The following is a 20,153-nucleotide window of genomic DNA, read 5'->3' on the forward strand; positions in this document are numbered from 1 at the left end:
TTCTACATCCTCTGAAAGCTACAAAGCATATTTGTTTGAAAGCTTAAAGTCAACTTTAAACTCTTTTGTCTTACAATTTCAAACACAAAACAGAAGCAGACCTCTCTCTATAACTGCTCTTTATGACAGTATGTCAGACACATTTGAATAGGTCATTGCTGCGGCATCAATTGTATTAGCATCAACTTACTTAAAAACAGTAACCTGAAAACAGAATAAAAATAGAGGAAGCAAGAGAGAGAGAGAGCTAACATTGTTCAGAGGCAGGCACACACAAAAAACCCCTGTTGAACAGTACCTGTTGTCAATTTAGTCCTCCAGCTATTGTTGAATTTGTTCTTCTTCAACCCAGTTCGAACGTGGTGAGATCCAGTGACTGATCTGATCTGATCTTTCTCTCACAGAGAAACCTGAGGTCAACTTTGAAGCTGCATTGACTGAAGCAATAAAAGAGTGAGAGACATCGAGACTGAAATGGGGAGGGAAAGGAAGGGAGGCTCTAAATATCATTAGTGAACCAGAAATAATGGTCAGTTTTCAGAAAGGAAGTAAATACAAACAGAGGATAGGTTGCTTGACGGGGGTGGGTGACAGCATTTGATTTTTTTTATTACTTTAAAAGTAGATTTTTTGTTGTTGTTAAATTGACCTTGAGTGAACAAAGACAAATTTTACTTGAAACTACTGATGACAGTCAACAAAAATCCTTAAGGGCAGAGGAACAAACAAATGCACAAAATAACTCATAATCCAATCAGTGATTTTCAAATAGGGGTACACAAATTTAGATTTATTAAACCTATAAAAACAAAACTTACAACATATTATTGTAATAAAATAAATATTAAAATGATGTGTGTATTGTGTCTTCATATGTGACTAATAATATTAATGATAACGCAAAAAGATATCCAATATATCATATGTTAAATGGTGCATATATGGTGTTGATGAAAGGATATTTGATCCTTATTGCTGGGGCTGAGGGTGCTTAAAACAAAAAAAAGGTTGAGAAACACTGATAAAAGTGAACAAGAATGTAAAGATAAAGATGCAGTAAGTAATTTCTGCAATACACAGAATTCAGATTTAAAATTTCAAAGTGTAATCATAAGACCAATTATATTGTTGAGTTTCATATGGGTATATACTTGACCTATTTTTCACTTTTATGTTCCTGTTTGAACTTATAAATGAGAACATTTGTTTGTCAAGGATTTTTTAAACAGTTTCTTTATTGTTTCTGTTATAGGGTTCTGTGAAAAGCAGGATATACTTCCTGGTTATACAGTATATCTACCATGCAAACAAACAAGTTGGGAAACAGCTCCCACCGTAAAGCACACAGTGATTCAGATCCCAAACTATTTGCAGTCAAGCTATGCTTTGAATATGCCGTGCCAATAAGTTTTGACTATTAAAGCTTAAGGAAGTTTCTCATATTCCTAATATTTTGACTCTTGCTGTGCATGTTTTAGACACGTACCACTCATAATAGATGTGAAAACTTGTTTTATTGGTACCATACATCAATTGTCAATGGCAGACATTATAGGCAAAAATATATTTATAAAACAACCACTAACAAATGGGCTCTTCAAGGAAAGAGCACACCTGTGTTTGTGGCTGATTAAGTTAATGAACCCAAAACAACACTGTATTTTATGAGTGACAGATACATGAGAAATTAATTTAGGTTTTGTATGAAGTTGCCAAAAAAAATAAAAAAATAAAAATAAAAATCAGTGTGAAAATGATACAATTTGCTAGTTGAGAGGGAATTTTTATAAGGCAAATTAAGACCTTACAATGGAGTGCCCTCTGGTGTTTTAAAACCCAATACACTCTAACCTGATGGTGGCTTCTAGGAATTAGCAACCTGGATTTTATGAATTCTTATGGATTCATTGAATTTTATATAACAATTTAGGCTAACAAAATAACATAAAATGTGAAATTACATAAAGGCAACATCAAATACACAGCAACATGTTTTGTCTTGATATATAATGCAAATGGCAAAGACTATAAAAAAATAAATACATTGTACATTGACTTAAAACTATAATCTACCTTTTAGTTAGGTAGTTGTACCTTTAATGCATCTAGAAACATGTTTTAAGAGGTTCAGCTTTACTTTTGACATATGACAGATTCTTTAGCAAGGGGTGAAGGGAACAGGGTTTCTAAAGAAGAGTAAATAGAATTACACTTATACAGAACTTGGCTACAATCTTAAATATACAATCACAAATACATAAACAAAATGATGAAAAAACAAAATCTTTCTATAAATGTGTTAAAGGATCTTGCTCCTTGGTCTGTAGCATTAGGGAAGAAAAATTCCTGGGATCCTAAATTTATTATCTCAGTTTCTCAGAAAATGACACTTTCCTACACTTTTAAAGCAAACTAATCAGTGTGAATTACTGGGTTTACACAAAAGGTATTGGGTTTGTTCTGTTCTTTTCAAAAGGCTAAAACTCTCCAAGAAACAAAATGTTCATAGTTATGGTCTGGCCACCAGCATTTTGTCTCTGGACAAAATGTGCCACCAGCAGTTGTAATACGTTGTAGGATTTAGATCTGCAAACAATGAGACTGATACAGCTGCAATAGCTAATGTCTGATACATGCAGTTCCCAGACATTCATGCTATGATCATGTAATCTCATTTTTCAATGACAATTTAAACAGAAACAGATAGACAGTTCGGTGTAAAGCTTAGAGCAAAGTAGCATCTACTTATAATAATATTGATAACAATACAAAATGTGTTATTTTACATTGAGATTGACAGCATTTTCCAGTTAAAGATTATCAATTTTTGTGTTTTAGTAAGAACAAAATTCATCATAATTTTATAAGAAAAATAGATCCAAAATACAGTGACAAGAGTGCAAAGGATATTTAGAGTTTTTGTTTGCTTGCTTATTTTCTCCTTAGAAATTGCTATAAAAATAAAAAACAAAACAAAATGCAGAAAATGACAATAAAACACTTCTTTTGAGTCTGGCTTTATGGTCATGCAAGTTCTCCATGACCATTTTTGGCATGACCAAACTCAAGACCCTTTACACTTTAATTAATTTTACTTAAAAGGGCTTTACGTAGTGGTTCTCAACTCCGGTCCTCAAGCTCCGGAACTGTACAGGTTTTTGTTCCAACCAGGTCCTACAAAACAAATAATTTAGTTTTTAAAAATGGAGCGTTGGGTTTGAATCTGAGGTGCACACAATGGTCATATCACCAAACGGTCAGATAAAAGTGATCCTTTCCTGTCAATTGAGCACAACAGAAACGGCCATGCGTGTCAAAAGCACAGCGCGCACATAGAGAGACCCGAGGTTGGAACAATAACCCGACACGGCTGCCTTCACAAAGTCTGACTGAGTCGAGGCTCTATGAGATCAAATGGGCCAGACTAAACTAATGGTATAAAACAACTCTGAAAGAAACAAAAGAATCAACAAAACGTCATGTCTGATGGTGATAGTGCAGGATGATGAGGTGTTTAAATCTTGCACCATAATTTCAGAGTCTGACCAATTAAGAACTCATCAAGGCAGAAGACTTATGACAAGAATGTCGGCTTTAAGAACTGTCATGCGAGGGCCGATTTAAACAAAGGTGTGAATGTCCTCTGACAGCTATGAGCCCTTCGCTAGCCCCTAATACTTCTACTGGGATGACTGTGAGGTGGGGTTGTCATTTTTGCTCTCCTGGCTGGAGGGAGCTTTGCTGTTCCAGGGGCTGTTGGTGCCCAGGGCAGGGGAACTGTTGAAACTGTCCTCGTCGTCCATGCCATTGGCCGCATCAAACTGTGTGTTCTCCAGCCGTGTGATCAGCCTCTCATCCTCGTCCCCGAACTCCCCTCCCATCAGAGTGGGCTCTCCCACCACCATCACATCCTGCAGGGGACAGGAAGGGGCGCAAACATTATCCCCGCAAGCCGGGGGTGCTCCGTTGGGGACGCGGTGGCTTTCTACACCACATCGCAACTGCAGAAGGCACTGAGGAACTAGACCTTCACTATTCTGCCTGCTACAAGACATTTGAGCCCAAATCGTCAAGCCCAGCATTTAACCAGCCACAGGAACTTAAACCTTCAAGAAGTACTGTATGTGAAAAGGCTAAGTTCAGTCATTGGGGAACCAAGCTAAACATCTCTGCCACAGTGAAAAGATCAGCGGTGGGCATCCCGGATCCTTGAGCGCCGCACGGGTTCATTCCACCTCGGGTCTCTAGTATTGGCTGCGTCTTTGGAGCTCAGAACACCCTACCCCAACAGGCTTTAACAGACATCACAAAAAACCCCAGACCTGCGGCCCTAAAGGACCAGGGACTGCCCAGCATTGGATCATGTCCACTTGTCTCTATGTTGGGTCTTCCTATTATTACTCATAATCTTTAGAAGATCAATAAAAGCCTTTCTCACGTTCAACCCCCACCCTCCTCCCGCACCCCACCTGAAAATGGACGTCAAAATGAGATGCTTACAGGTACCTGGCTGGAGAGCGCAAAACTGCTGGCTGGACTTTTCTTTTTACTGTTGCTGTTGTTGTTGCCCCCACCCGAACTCATGGTGCTTCCACCAGACATTTTTCGTTTCCTTCGTTTGTTGGGAGCTTGTCTCGCAGGCTCAGCTGGAGAAGGAGCAGAAGACATCATATCTGAAACTCACAAGGTGAACACATAGGACATTTTTGTGGATGTTTCATAAACGTCAGATCAAATTGGCCTGGTTCTCACCTGGTGGGGCCACCATCCTCTGCCATTTCTGAAAAAGACAGGTTTTGAGGCAGTCCCGTGGACTGAGACTGTACGTCTTGTGTCTGGACATCAGCTCCTGCATGGGCTCCAGGATTACACAAAGCTGTATAAAAGGCAAAAACTACAGGTTACTGTACTTAAGTAGAGTAATTTAAACCTCCAAAAATTCTGAAAAATTAAGAGCAGATATAAGCACAGCCATAGCAGCTAGTAGGGCTGGGCGGTACGATGGTATATACCATAAAACTTTGCTACACCATATATATCGCGGTAAACATATTTGTGGGGCTATTAGTGGTCAGGACTACTTTACGATATTTAAGGTCTGTTCACACCAAATCCATGACGATTTTTTTAAACAAACTTCCGACAGAAGGTCTATTCACAGAGTCCATAAAAAATTAAATGAAAAAGTATTTCACTCCTGTACACTAGGTTGCGCTGTTGCTGTTCTAGAAACATTTATACCAGTCTCCTGCCCTACCCAGCTGTCAATGCTAGAGATTAACATATTGAACACTGTTAAAGCATTTATTTACCTAATTTGGCATAACTGTTTCATTATGTTCTTTACATGGTGTTGAGTACACGTATAATCTGGGTTTTTTATTCAAGTGAGTCAAAAGCGCTGTTGCATATTTATTTGCACATGTATTTTACTATGAAAATATTCCAAACGTACTCCTGAACCGAAATTGTCTGGATAATATAACACAAGGTATGGTGATATTAACACATGTGGAATAATGTACATTAAGAGTAACATGTATAGTACAAAATATGATGCATATTATTAAAAATAATATAAACACTGTCTCACTGTCTTTAATTTAAATTATTGTAATACTTTGTTATATTATCCTTGCAATAAAAACAGCAGTGCGGTTCTGCAATGCTGAAACTTGCTGCTATTTTTAATGCCATGAGAATATGACAGGAACAGTGATATACTGAATAATGTACATTTAGACAAAATAATTTTGCATTGCTGGTGTTTGCAAGTTGATTAGCATCACCAACACACTGGATTGAGCAGCTGCAGCGACTCTGGAAAAACGACAAAAAGTTTGTATCTCGTTGGTCTGTCAATTTTCATCGCAGTTCGAAGAAAGAAAAAAAAAAAACAATCAAACCACTCTCCTTAATAAACAACTTTCTGATTGTCGGCTTTTTTAGACCCGGTTTCAATAGCGCAATGGGATTCCATTGTTCCCGTTCAAAAGTTTGTTCAAACCAATCGCACCGAAAAACTGATTTGGTGTGAACACCACAGTGACAAAAACCTAATGCAAATATACAGAGTGGGATGTGTCCCACACCAGTCAAAACGTGGAAGAACTTGTTAAGGGGTGTAACGTGAAGGAGAGTTTAGAAATACAATTTCTATCCATCCTTCAGATCCCATCTATAATTCCAAAACTATCAATTTTATAATATTCGTTTTACCATTTTAAGTCTTTTGTTTAACTGAAACAAGTGTTGCATAATGTAAAACTGCTTTTGCACTGACGCCAGACTTATTTGTTATGAACAATTATCTTTTGATTTGCATTTGGTTTTGCCTTTAAGTTTCAAACTAGCAGAGAAAATTCTTAATTTCAAGTAGCCTATATAATTCTCAATAAAATATAAACAATTTTCCCCCCCAGCAAAAATCTTGCAATATATACTGTTGCCGTAATATAAAATGACTCATCCTTTAATAAAAGATTTTGGTCATACCACCAACCCCTATCAGCTGGATATGTTTTCAGATTTGTTTCTTTCTGTATATTAATGTTAAATTAACTTACTCGGAGGTAGTTCAGTGTCGAGTTAGATAAGCCACACCTTGTGATGTTTTTTGATAGCTGGTCAAGCATTTGAGGGTCTTGGGACTGTTGGGGGAAGAGTTGAATAAATCAACATAATTCATAGCATACATATGGTTTACACTCATACATTAATAGAGATGAGCACAAATATCATTATGAAAAACATCTACTGAAGCTTGGTGCATAACACAAAATCATGCTGATCATTTTGTTAACCCACTAAAAATAGTAAGGATAAACATCCAAAACTCACATGCATTGCCAGTATGCTCCTCGGCACGACTTCTCTGTGCTGTCTGATACTGAAGTGCCACGTCTTTATACGCATCATGTCATCAAACATAAACTCCAGGTACAGCCGGCCCTCCACACACACCTGAAGATACGAAAGGACTTCACAGTTCAAAAACTACAAGTGCAGTTCCTCCAAATGGCAGTGGCGGCCTCTAATGGCTAGATGGTGTTGTTCTTATTATAGAGCTTATTTAATGGAAGTACTTTGATTTCCATTTAAGATCACAAGAGTTGATGTATGCATTTTCTGACACCACATTCATTTTGAAAAGATAAATGAGCGGGCAACACATAAAGGCAAATTACATTATAGAAAAACTAACATATGACACAAACGTTAAGATTTGTTACTGATTAGCAACTATCTATGATGTGCATTGTATACCTATGGTCTTACCAATGAATCTTGTATTATTTTACTGTTGCATTGGCATCAGACTTCAAATACAAAGCCTGAATACAGTTCACCCAAAAATGAAAATCAATTCATTGTTTACTCACCCTTTTGTTGTTTAACCCCATATAACTTTCTTTTTCTTAACACAAAGGGTGAAATTGTGAAAAAATGTTGCGCTCAGTGATGTCATACAATGCCAGTTTCTGGTGACCACCTCTTCAAGCTTCAAAGGCCACATTCAGAAGCCTAATAAAGTATTGTATCTGACTCGTCTTGTTCTGAAGGAATAAGATCAAATTTGGTGAGAAACAAAACGAGATCTAATGTATTATTAAGTGAAACTCTTGACCAACAGTTGATCTCCTGTGCACGTTCATGAGTCTGCACACAATCTTTAGAGCTCCTTGCATGAGAGCAACAGTAGTTACGCTGTCGTAAGCGAGGTGGGGCGTTCAAGCAAAAACTTGTTTCGCTTCAACAGGACCGCCAGCAATATTAACAACAGAAAACACAACATAGCTAAACACAAACCAGAGAACAGAACTTACTAGACATGTCTGAAGAGTTTGTAGTTGAAGAATAGATGCATATCTATGCCCAGCCTTATTTTTTTGAACTGGAGTCCTCAATCAAACACACAGATAGAGTAGGCGGGAATGTCTGTCACCTCTTCTCCATCCTGAACTGGTGAGTATTTGTCACAGACCTGAAGAGAGTGAGACCTCTGCAAAAACATTCGGTAGGCGTCACATTTTCAGCCAAAATCAAGTATTCTTTAACCAGCTCATTAGATGCTGGCTTTAATATACTGTTTTGAGAAAGGTTTTGGAATGATGCCAGTTCACAGTGGACGGATTTACCCGGTGCAATGCTGAAAATAGAAAACAAGCAATTGATAGAATGTATTGTGTTTCTGTTTGATTTCTGAGTACTCCATTCCAAAAAATAAGGCTGGGCAAAGAAATGCATCAATTCTTCAACTACAAACTCCTAGTTCACAGTTCTTCTCTGGGTTGTGTGCAGCTGTGTTGTGTTCTGTTGTCACTATCACTGTGGGGGACATGTTTTTAGATAAACTAATCAAGTGTTCGCTTGAACGCACCAATGTCACGAGGGGGATATGTGAGCTCTTGCTCTTGTGCCCCATCATGAACATGCACAGGAAATCAACAGTCGGTCAGCAGTTTCACACCAAGCCTTATCGTATGCTTTCATAAAATCAATAAGTCTCATGAAGTAATTAATTAGACTTCTGAATAATACTTTTGCCTTCTTTTGAAGTTTGAAGAGGTAGTCATCATAAACTGCCATAGCATGACCTCACTGAGCACAACATTTTTTCTAAATTTTTCCCTTTGTATTAAGAAAAATAAAAAGTCATATAGGGTTATAACAACACAGGGGTGAGTAAACATCACTGAATTTTCATTTTTGGGTGAACTATCCCTTTAAGTAAGCCTCTAGGCGCAGTACTATGGAAATATAGTTCTTAAAACTAGGAGGCCATAAAAACAGAGGAAGGTGATACCTGTGTGAACATGGGTTTGCCATTCTGCGTAACCATGGTGCACTGGTCGCAGTCCAGGGACACAAAGTTATTATGGAAAGACTCCTTGGGATGTTTAAGCACATAGAAGAGTTCAGTGGCCCCACCCTCAAAAATACTTCTGAAGTATCGGGGGATCAATGTCCTACCAATGGCTGAAAAAGAATTTTGGATTCGGTTACAGGGAAAAACCTAACTACGAACATGTTTGCTTTTTTTTTTAGGTAATTCAAGTAACATTCAAATAAATTAGATGTGATCATTTCATAAAACGCTTGTGCAAACTAAACTCTCAGTTTACATTTATTGGATTGACTTTATAGGAGGGGATATTACTATATCGTTTGGGTCCATCTTCCAGACAGAATGTGATAGTCAGCATGGCATCATCTTCGAAAAACTCTGTAGTGAACGCATCCCACCACAGATTGTCACAGTCCTGCTGAAAAAAAGCACACAAACAGAAATGAACTATAATCTTTATAAAAGCTTTTTAAATGACAACATTTAAATGGATGGCATGATTTGCATGTATGTAAATTCACTACTGTTTTTATCTAGCAAATTAAAATGGGTGTACCATCACAGTCAGAAACTTGGTGAAAGTGGTTTATTACTACCTCTGTCCAATTCTGAAGCCTTTTGTTTAGCTCAAATATTCTGTAGTCTGTTTGATTTCCATACGGTGTGTGCCTCCTGTAACAAAAAAATATATCATATGATGTTATACAGAGCAGGCCAAATTGTGTTCAATAATGTATCAATCAATTAATTATTTATACTTTTCTCAAGAAAATGGCCAGATATTATAAGTGAAATTAGTATTTAGAGAAGCCGTACAGAGTCTGAAGGCTTGCAATGGTTTATGACTTGCAAAAATATCTTTTTTAATTTTTTTATTGCAAGAGACTAAATGCAAAGGTTCATAGATTTAGCACATCCACTATGCATTTAGACCCTGTCTCTCGCAAACATAGCCTACTGCCATAGACAAATATGTAATTGAGCCTTATAAGTTCTGGAAAAGAAAACCATTTAAACTGCAAATTGTATAAATATTAATTGCCAAATAAGGACAAAATTATTCAGTCGAATGTACTTACCCGATTCCAGGTTCCATGTAAGAGGGGGGATACATTGGTGTCGGTCTGCAATATAAGGAGATGTTATGAATTTAACACATCATGGCAAGACAAATCTTATACAGGTGACATTCATTTGAAATATCTGCAGTGAGAAAATGAATAGGGTACTTATGCCCATGGTACTTCAGAGCTCAATGCAATACAGATAGCGTAAGAGATTGTGGATAGCTAGATATCAAGTAACTACCCAAGTAAACCAATAATCACAACATGAGTTTTAAGTCTCACCCCACATCTCTATCCAGCATTGCGCCTGGGTGAAATGGAGGGAAGGCACTGCCGTTGGGAGGATCCTTTGGGGAGTACAGCTTGAATGACTTGGACGAACAGCCTACAATATGAAAGACAGAAAGGCAATAAGAAAGAGAGTACACACAAGAGTCCATTTAACATACAGACTATACACTTATATACTGTAATTATATCCCATTCATAGAACACACAGACAAGCCGACAAACACATCCATTAGCATCATAATGCATTCAGGCCAACTGCAATTATATAAGACATCAGTCTGGATCTGCCAAGGCAGTAAAGGCACTGTCTGTTCTTTTCTTTTGTTGCCATTCCATTACTGGGGTGAAATGTACTTTCATCTGAAGAAAAGGGTACCTGCATATACCTGCAATTTGTATTGAAAAAATATGCATGTATTTTTTTTTGTAAGACATCAATGATAAAGCCCCTCCACCCCCTTAGAAGATGCCACCATGTAATCACATGACTTTTCGATAATTTCTCTCTAGTGTACATCTAATCCAACCCCCAGCATTCAGTTCACTATATACTGTCCAGCTGTTCATGTTCACTACAACAAGGCTAGGCCTAATCTATTGATTTAAAATAATAAAATCCAACATTTTCAATAAAGCGCTCTTCATGTTTCTTGCAGATAATATACTTTTGACTATCAATTAGAATGTAATTACTAGGTCAGCATCACCTCATCAACAGCAGGAACAAGATTGTAAGGCCACACACACAGATCTACCCATCTTCTAGTCTGATGAACCACTCTATCAATGTTCTGTCTTTATTAAACAAATATGTGTAGCAAAAGCATTAGTGCTTGAAACCTCCCACTCCACAGGCCAATGTAATGTTTTGTAAATGCTGAGACAGTTCCTTCCTTGAAGCCTATTTTAAAATAACAGAAACTAAAATGTATTTAGAGAATCACGCCTTAAATTTCAGCCAGTTCCTCACACTAAGCTATCATATGTTTTCAGAAGATTTGGAACATAATGGATGAGTAGTATGGTCCACTTTTATGATCCTTTTAAGGTGCTTTTCTGTCATTTTGAAATTATATGGAAAAGAGTGGCCAGGATATTCTTAACACCTGTGATTATGGCTAATACTGGTGGTTAGCTCACCACCAGTGACAGACTGAGTGCATATATTGCATCCAACACAGACCACCAAGCTACACTGATGCTTTCTTGCAAATGGTCACCTAGAATAAGACAGTCCATTCATCCCAGGACAGCAATGCCAAAACAGAGGGATTTTAAACTGTGTGGGTTTTTCCATAAGCAAAGATCCTCAATATGACATAACTACCAATATTTACTATTAGACAAACGTGTAATGGCTTAACATAGTAACATCTGTGTAACTGACTCTTACACTAGACTTGATTATTATGTTGTATAATGTGTGCATGCTAATCATAAATATCATTCAAAGCAATTATAAGCCCATGATGTTAAAAAAGACTATGTACTGCATTTGAATACATATTAAAAACAGATTATTAATAAGCAATGCATACACCCATGCTCATAAGGCAGAATTAAAGCTTCAACCTTAATGACTGATCAGGAGAATCTAGGTAAAATAAAGCAATTGATCTTTCAATTTCACATTAGCACCCATAAAACAGAATTTCTGTTAAATCTGGCAAACTTCCACATTGTTGCTAAGCTAAATTCGAGGTGTAACCACACTTAAAATAGTAGAGGCACTTCATAATCAAGCGCCTTGCTCCACTAAGAGCCTAACAAATGGTGCTCTTAATTAGGAGTTTACGTCGTTTATGTATCTTAACAAACAAGCTCTGAACTAGCTTCAATATCTGTTTGTCTGCTGTGGCGACAAACTTGATAGCCTAGCTTAGCCAGGCCTAACTTCTCTGACAGACGGGTAAGGCCCAGCACAAGTTTGCGGATTATCCCAACAGAGTAAACAGCATCGCCAAAGCGACGCGACTGAATTTAATCTACTCATCTTTCGGTTTACAGCGAAATATTGCAATAAAACAATGTTTCACTGAACGAGCACACGGACCGCACCTGCGGGAATCCAAGCAGGAATTTACCGCTCTCTCCTCGGTCCTCCCTGATAATAAATATCCCGGTGGACTGTCGGTCACTGTTCTTAAAGCGAGGTGAACTGCATCATCAGCTTTACCCCTTCAAAACCATCACGCTGTGCAAAAGGCAGGAACAAATGCATTTGCAGGGTTGGTAGTTGTAGATAGTGTCAAAATCGGACCCGACTCAAGCGGGTAATGAAAAGTGCCCGAGCGACCCTTTGTTCTTTCATATGAACAATGGCACAAACCCTTCTTTCTCTCTGTGCAACCCCCCCTCAACACTCCCCCTGCTCTGCTGGAGCATAATCCCCTTGCATTCCCCTTCAACCAAACCTACACCCCTCCCCCAGACATAAACAACTGCCTTCATCTTCCTTCTGATATCCGTCGAAAGCCCTCTGGAAATGTTGTAAGGTTGAGAAAAGACACACACAGTTTAGACACCACAAAGCAAACTACATTTTTTTTAAATAAACAACTGTACTTTGGTACAACACATGAGTTAAACGAGTGAAAACTGTATTTTATTGTATTTTCAGCAACTACACACGTTTTGAAGACCCTGCTGATGGATGAATTGGAATTTCATCTCTAAATATCACGAGAGTAAAGCTGGTATAATTGGATTTAAAGGAATATTGCTGGTTCAATACAAGTTAAGCTCAGTCGACAGCATTTGTGACACAATGTTGATTACCACAAAAAATAATTTCGACTCGTCCCTCGTTTTCTTAATAATAACAAAAAGTTATAGTTACTGTGAGTCACTTACAATGGAAGTGAATGGGGCCAATCAGTAAACGTTAAAAATACTCACTGTTTCAAAAGTATAGCCACAAAACATAAACAAAAGGCCAGTTAACATGATTTTAGTGTGATAAAATCACTTGCTAATCTATTCTGTGTAAAGCTGTCTAATTTTACAACTTTGCTGACATGACGACGTAACACTGTAAACACGAAAACCCTAAAACGACAGTAAAAACAACGATTTAAACAACTTTACAGCTCAAATAACAGAAGTAATAATGTAAGTGCTTTTATAAAATTATCAGCTTCACATATCATCTGTGTTTAAAATCTCCAAAAATTGGCCCCATTCACTTCCATCGTAAGTGCCTCACTGTAAACTCGATATTTGCTTCTTCTTCTTTTTTTTTTAAAGAAAAGGAGAAATGAGTCAAAATTAATTTTTGTGGTGATCAACATTATGCCACAAATGCCGTCGATTGAGCTTAACTTGTATTGAACCTGGAATAATCATTTAACCTTGATTTTTGCTTCTTTTTTTTAAGAAAAGGAGGGACAAGTTGAAATTATTATTATTATATATATTATTATTATTATTATTATATTTTTTTTTGTAGTAATCAACATTATGCCACAAATGTTGAGGTTGAGGTTGAGGTTAACTTGTATGGAACCTAAGAATAGTCCTTTAATAACATGTATTGTTATAATGGCAATGATAACCTGCAGCACAGACATGGCCGATTCAAATCACAGCTATGCCGGTATTCAGTATAACAACTTGCTCGTGTAATATTATGTTGCTTAAATATTCAATTTATGTAACAATTATTTTGTTAACAAAATGCCTTTAATAATCTGCTGGAATCAAGCAGTATTTTTTTGTTTATTCTGAACTCTTCTCTCCCAGAAGGAGTGGTGTAGTAGGGGTGATCCATTGGTTCAGCTCAGGTTTCTCCAAAGTTTCAATCCTATGCCTGGAGATCCAGTTCCAACTTTAAAACTGCACTCAGTAATTTTCCCTCATTAAAAAAGTTTTACTCCTAAAGAAATGAATTCTAATTTTGAAACATATGTATAAAATCATGACCACTCACATGAGATGAAGACAGTCATATCAGTAACATCATAAAAGCAGTTTTATTCTACATGTAGAGGGGCTGCCATGATAGGACCACATGACCAGCCGAATACTATTCACTTAATCTCAGTAATCTACCTGTTATTGGACACTTTCACTCATGGGTTATATTAATCTTGGCTAACTGGGAGTAGTGAATTTCTACAATGGCTTCAGTAACTGAAAACTATTAAAACTGCTGCAGCATCCATGACCCTAGGTGTCAGAGTAAGTCCAAGATGAGATAAACCAAAAAAATTACTGAGTGCATCTTTAATGAAACATACTTCAACCAGTCTTCGGGTTGACTTGAAAATTAAATGCAAGTGAATTAGATCAGGTTTGGAACTAAACTCACCCTATCCTAAGTCGCTGTATCTTGGCACCGTTCTATCGCTATGTTAAGGAAACAAATTCTGCTGTCCCCAGTTCTGTGGCAATAAATAAAGATGCTGTTCTATCATGCTGAACAGAACTGATGATAACTCTTAAGATATCAATACTTACATTACATTTTGACAAAATAAGGTAAGCATGCTTTTCATAATACAAATTTTGTATTATATTTTCTACATAATGTGTTTTCCAGTCTAATTTGAAATGTTTTTCATTTAAGGTTGCTCTTGGTTGTATTAATTTGGCTGGGAGTTCAATCAGCACACAGTGCCATGCACAGACCTTAGCAGGGACAGGGGCGAAAGGACCTGGACAGACTGTGAAGAGAAATCTGCCATCAATAGTTGTTGAGGGTGGTGGTTTGGCAATAGTTGTTGATCAGGGAGGATGGGGTTCAGCAATAATTGTTGTGCAGGGAGGGGGGGGTGGGGGTTGTGCTGTAGTAAAGACACCTCCGCTTTAATCTCTGCACTCTTAAAGGCACCTCCGCTTAAAAGGGCACCTTTACATTTGTGAAGGGCACCTTTAGATTTGTGAATGAAATGGGTAGGGACTTGCGCCCCTGTAGCCCCCATTCTGTGCACGTCAGTGTCAGCACATAATGCATTCTCAACTGGCTGAGGGTCACATGTAGACACATGTGATGGGTCAGGCCTCTTTAAATTGCCTTTATTCACTCTCTCAAAGATTGAGCAACATTTCCCCCTGGTATCAGTGAACGTGCAAAGTCACAGCACTGCAGTTCAGTCATGAGCCAAATTTCACAATTAGAAATGAGTGTTGTGGGCCAGTGCTGATATAAATTATATAATCTATATAAATTAATGTGTAAAATAAGACAGGTAGCTCAACATGGGAATATTTACTGGGAGTCTGAAGACTTATAGATCGAATAAGCAAATCTTGCATCAAGACAAGCTGAACAAGAAAATGATTACAGCTAAACTTCTACTGGGGGCTGTTATAAAATGAATTTAGAAGCTTTATGGAGCTTTATTTATGTCCTTCATCTGCAGCAGTGAATTTGTCTTTTAACTTCATCCTCCACTTGGCCATGGTTGAGAAAATCTCTCCCCAATGAGGCCTCTGCTTGCCTCTCAGTGCTCCAGGGTCTCTTTGTTATGGCCCTGCCACATCTCTCCCAAACACAAGCACAGGAGTAGCCATGTGCCTCACGGTCACCCAGGCTGCTCACAGCTACATGGCTGGCAGAGTGCGATAATACTCTGGTGAGAGACAACTTATGTGAGGGCCATACTAACTACTGTGGAGGACTGGCTGCAGTACATATCATATCTAATGTCTATACCCACTCAGAGAAATGTCCAGGATTCACTTACTACACTTCTGAATTTCTAATGAAATCAGTTAAAGGGATAGTTCACCCAAAAATGAAAATTCTCTCATCATTTGCTCACCCTCATGCCATCCCAGATGTGTATGACTTTCTTTCTTCAGCAGAAAACAAACAAAGATTTTAGAAGAATATTTCAGCTCTGTAGGTCCATGCAATGCAAGTAAATGGTGACCAGGCCTTTCAAGCTCCAAAAATGACATAAAGGAAATATAAAAGTAATCCATACGACTCCAGTGGTTAAATCCATGTATTCAAAAGTGATAGGTTTGGTTGAGAAACAGATCAAAATGTAAGTCCTTTTTTTATTTTTACTATAAATCTCCATTTTCACTTTCAGATGTGAAAGTGAAACTAAACAGGCACCGCATGTGTCTTTCAGATGTAAAAGTGAAAGTGGAGGTTTAGAGTAAAAAAGGCCTGAATTTTGATCTGTTACTCACCTACACCTATCATATCACTTCTGAATATATGGATTTAACCACTGGAGTCATATGGAATACTTTTATGTTTCCTTTATGTGATTTTTGGAGCTAAAAGGGTCACCATTCACTTGCATTGTATAGACCTACAGAGCTGAGATATTCTTCATTTGTGTTCAGCAGAAGAAAGATAGTCATACACATCTGGGATGGCATGGGGGTAAGTAAATGATGAGAGAATTTTTGAGTGAACTATCTCTTTAAATCAAACCATAGCTCCCAATTAAGACTGCATATTAACATATTTACATATTAGCTGCATTTCTTAAAATGTTAGTCCCACCTAGAAACATGTGGGTTTGATTGTAAAAACCAACATATGGTTTTAAAGGAATGTTACAGGTTCAGTTCAGGTTAAGCTCAAGCAACAGCATTTGTAGCATAATGTTGAGTATCACAGAAAATATATAAAAAATAAATAATATATATATATTTTTTTTTTTTGCTTAGACATACATAAATATTATGCGTGTTTAATTTTACTGAGATAAAATCTCTGTACTACATGATTTTAGTGTGATTACAGTATTTACCGTCGTTATGTTGTCATTGCACCAAAGTTGTAATATTGGATATGACTTTACACAGATAAGGTCACTATAAGTGATTTTATTACTAAAATCATGTTAACACGTATAATGTTTTTGTCTTGTGGCTATACTTTTAAAACAAAGTGTATTTTAATGTTATGGACTGGACCCATTCACTTCCTTTCCATTCACCATCCACTAATGAGTGACTTACTAAAACAGCAATTTGCTTTTAAATTTGTTTTATAAATAAATGTGGGATGAGTCGAAATTACTTTTTATGGTAATCAACGTTGTTACAAATGCTGTCGATTGAGCCTAATTTGTAATATCTTGTAAGCCGGAACATTCCTTTAAGCTTTATATTACCACATGCAGTTGTTTTGTTAATATATTTTTTGACAGTCAATATGAAATAACAGGATGAAGCACAAACCATCTGTTGAATTATCTAAACTATTAAGACTAAATATATATATAAAAAATCAATTTTCACATTCGTATGGGAATATATAGTTCAATACAGAAATCTAAAGTATTTTGTCCTGTAAGACAGTGAACACTAATACTTAAAAAAGCAGAATTTTTGGGACAAGGGGTGAAATCCTCTACTCAACTGTTCCAACCAACCAACATCTGGCATAGCTTTAGGCATGACTCACATTGACATAATTTAAAGGTCTTCCTAAACTCTGATTTAAAGCAGACAGTGATGTTCTGGGGTGACCTAGCGGGGAGCATGCCTCTTCTGCCTCTTCAGCCCTTGAAGAAGGCAAAATTCTACAGTTGATTCCTTTCTTTTCATCCCAAACCTCTCTTTACCACCTAAAAGTCTTACACAAACGATTGCTTAAGACATGTACACAGCTAAGTGGACCCACTGGTGAATCAAATTGCCTAAGTGCTTTTTGTTTTCAAACATCTTTGGTATCTTTAAGCCATTAAATCACTGGCAAACATACTGTATGTTGAGCTGTTGGTCTAAAAAGTGTATGCTTAAAGATATTACAATTACAGTTATGTAATTTATGCATATTTAATTTAATTTATACATTTATGCACATTTAAATTATTCTGTGTTCCACAGAGGAAACAAACTAAAACATTTTTGGAACAACATGAGGGTGAGTAAATGATAACAAAATGTTCATTTTTGGGTGAACTATCCCTTTAAACATTCGGTGTGTATTCTACATGCTTCTGTTCTGTGGTGACAGCAGTGGCTGAAGATCTAGACTGCTAATCCCCTATCACCTCTTTGAACTAGAGCAAAACACTTAACCCCAGGTTGCTCCAAGGGGACTGTGCCTGTAATAAATGTACTGTAAGTCAGTGGTTGTCATCCAGGGGGCTGAGACCCACTAGGGGGCCTCAGGTTGACTTAAAATTCATTGAAAATAAGAAATATTAAAATAATTCAACTAAATTAGAATGCTAAAAAAATACTTTAAGATGTATGCCTACAAATTATAAACAGACACTTTCTGAAACTTCTAGAATCAAAAATTATCCATGATTAATTTATTGAACTAGTTTTGGGTGAGGGGGCCTTCAAATATTGTTTTGGACAGTGGGGGGCCTTGGAACTACCACTGCTGTAAGTCACTTTGGATATGAAAGTGTCAACTAAATGACTAATACCTAACTGTGGTTTTTGTTTACTTTGTTGTCCAACACTCTTTGCCATCAAATATAAGTACCATAAATGGCATAAATCAGCTCAGACACTTTAGGTGTTCCCTTCATGAAATACAGACTTCAGGTTGTAGAAGGGCAAGTTACTGTAGTGTCTGTTGTAATCAGACTCTGTGTGTTTCCCTTGGCAACAGCAGCTGCAGGGTTGGGTCATGGAAGTTTATTGTGGTCTCAAGGCAGGAGTAACTGAGTTGGAAATCAAAGGGAAGTAAACAGCTGATTCTCGTCTTCCTCATTGCCCCCAGCACCCTACAAGATACAGATGCCTTTGCTTATTCTCTCTTATTTCTGCAGCTCTGAAACTTACTCATTCCAAAAGGAAAGAAAAGTTGTTTCTCCTTGAAGGCAATGAGATTAAATGGAGAACAATTTTTGCTGACCTTTGTTGAAGTCTCCTGCTGCTGAGAAAAAGACCCCAGTAATCTCACATCTATGTCACCTCTAGAGTTTCAGAAAAGATCTCAAACATCAAGATTGAATATGAACTCAAACATTTCTCAACAAATTCTTCTAAAATCTAATTATCTGAGCTATGCTATCCACATTAATTGTATAGATTTTTTTACTGGATGTCATCAATAATTTCATTTGTGTCTATTTTTATTTCTCTTAAGGAATTTTGATACAAAGTTGATATCAAATTGAAACATAATTGAGAACTCCATAAAGTCCCCTTATCTATGAAAAGAGCAAACTGTTTCAAAAGTATAGCCAAGAGACTTAAACATTATACAATGATAGCAATTTTAGTGTGATAAAATCGCATACTGTAATACTGGATATAACTTTACACAATTAAGGTTAGTAAGCGATTTTATCACACTAAGTCATGTTAACACATATTATGTTTACATCTTGTGTCTATACTTTTGAAGCAATGTGTATTTTAACGTTTATGGACTGGTCCCATTCACTTCCATTGTAAGAGCCTCATTGTAACCATGATTTAGTGTTTTAAACAACGAGGGGATTATTCGGAATAATTTTTTTGTGGTAATCACAAATTTTGTTGTATCAAACCCGAAACATTTCTTTAATCATGATCACAATTAGGAATGTTAACGATTAATCAAGAATTAATTGTCATTAATAATTTGATCGTATAAGCTTATTGATCATCGATTAATTAATTTCAGGGCAAACGCATTCAGTAATCATGCCAGAAAATGTTGATACGGCTGTCTATACAGCATCCCGCTGGTAGAGGGCGCTTGCGCACTGTATGTTACATCTTGTCCGTGTCATAGAAGAATAACCACAAACAGTATTTGAGCGTTTCTGTATAAATTAACATAATGTTTTCTGCTTTAGGGCTGAAACGATTAGTCGACGTTATCGACAACAAAAAAATTGTCAACAACATTTTTTGTTGTCGAATAGTCGTTTGATCTCATTTAACGTAACATGAGATCACATTAAACTCTAATGATGACACATGAGAGCAGCACTGCAGTTCGCGCCTGACTGAGGAGAGGAAGAATTACACGGCTCACAGTCCAGACACACTCTGAACCTTCCAATCAGCTTCAGATGATGTAG

At 37.1% G+C, this 20,153-nt stretch overlaps 2 protein-coding genes across 14 annotated transcripts in view; both read right to left on the reverse strand.

Annotated features, from left to right (window-relative positions):
* The window catches only part of prom2 (prominin 2), a 34,369-nt gene extending 33,937 nt beyond the window's left edge, over nucleotides 1–432 (reverse strand). Inside the window, exon 1 of the mRNA XM_051648442.1 lies at nucleotides 299–432. The gene's annotated coding sequence lies outside the window, so the exon portion shown is untranslated. The remainder of the gene's footprint in view (nucleotides 1–298) is intronic.
* A 1,283-nt stretch (nucleotides 433–1,715) lies between these two features.
* The window catches only part of LOC127412119 (LIM domain-binding protein 1-A), a 31,406-nt gene continuing 12,968 nt past the window's right edge, over nucleotides 1,716–20,153 (reverse strand). Inside the window, exons 1-11 of one of the 13 annotated variants that reach the window (XM_051648216.1) lie at nucleotides 12,291–12,587; nucleotides 10,198–10,300; nucleotides 9,928–9,972; nucleotides 9,445–9,520; nucleotides 9,161–9,266; nucleotides 8,807–8,979; nucleotides 6,841–6,963; nucleotides 6,567–6,650; nucleotides 4,753–4,876; nucleotides 4,501–4,673; nucleotides 1,716–3,911 (exon numbers count right to left, since the gene is read on the reverse strand). In XM_051648216.1, the coding sequence (XP_051504176.1) occupies nucleotides 3,681–3,911; nucleotides 4,501–4,673; nucleotides 4,753–4,876; nucleotides 6,567–6,650; nucleotides 6,841–6,963; nucleotides 8,807–8,979; nucleotides 9,161–9,266; nucleotides 9,445–9,520; nucleotides 9,928–9,972; nucleotides 10,198–10,217 (1,155 nt within the window). In that variant the 5' untranslated portion in view covers nucleotides 10,218–10,300; nucleotides 12,291–12,587 and the 3' untranslated portion in view covers nucleotides 1,716–3,680. Of the gene's footprint in view, nucleotides 3,912–4,500; nucleotides 4,674–4,752; nucleotides 4,877–6,566; nucleotides 6,651–6,840; nucleotides 6,964–8,806; nucleotides 8,980–9,160; nucleotides 9,267–9,444; nucleotides 9,521–9,927; nucleotides 9,973–10,197; nucleotides 10,301–12,264; nucleotides 12,588–20,153 lie in introns of those variants that run through there. The other 12 variants (XM_051648215.1, XM_051648208.1, XM_051648209.1 and 9 more) reach the window with 12 other exon arrangements.

The sequence above is a fragment of the Myxocyprinus asiaticus genome, chromosome 21 (genome assembly GCF_019703515.2).
Source record: "Myxocyprinus asiaticus isolate MX2 ecotype Aquarium Trade chromosome 21, UBuf_Myxa_2, whole genome shotgun sequence".
Classification (NCBI taxonomy): Eukaryota; Metazoa; Chordata; class Actinopteri; order Cypriniformes; family Catostomidae; genus Myxocyprinus; species Myxocyprinus asiaticus.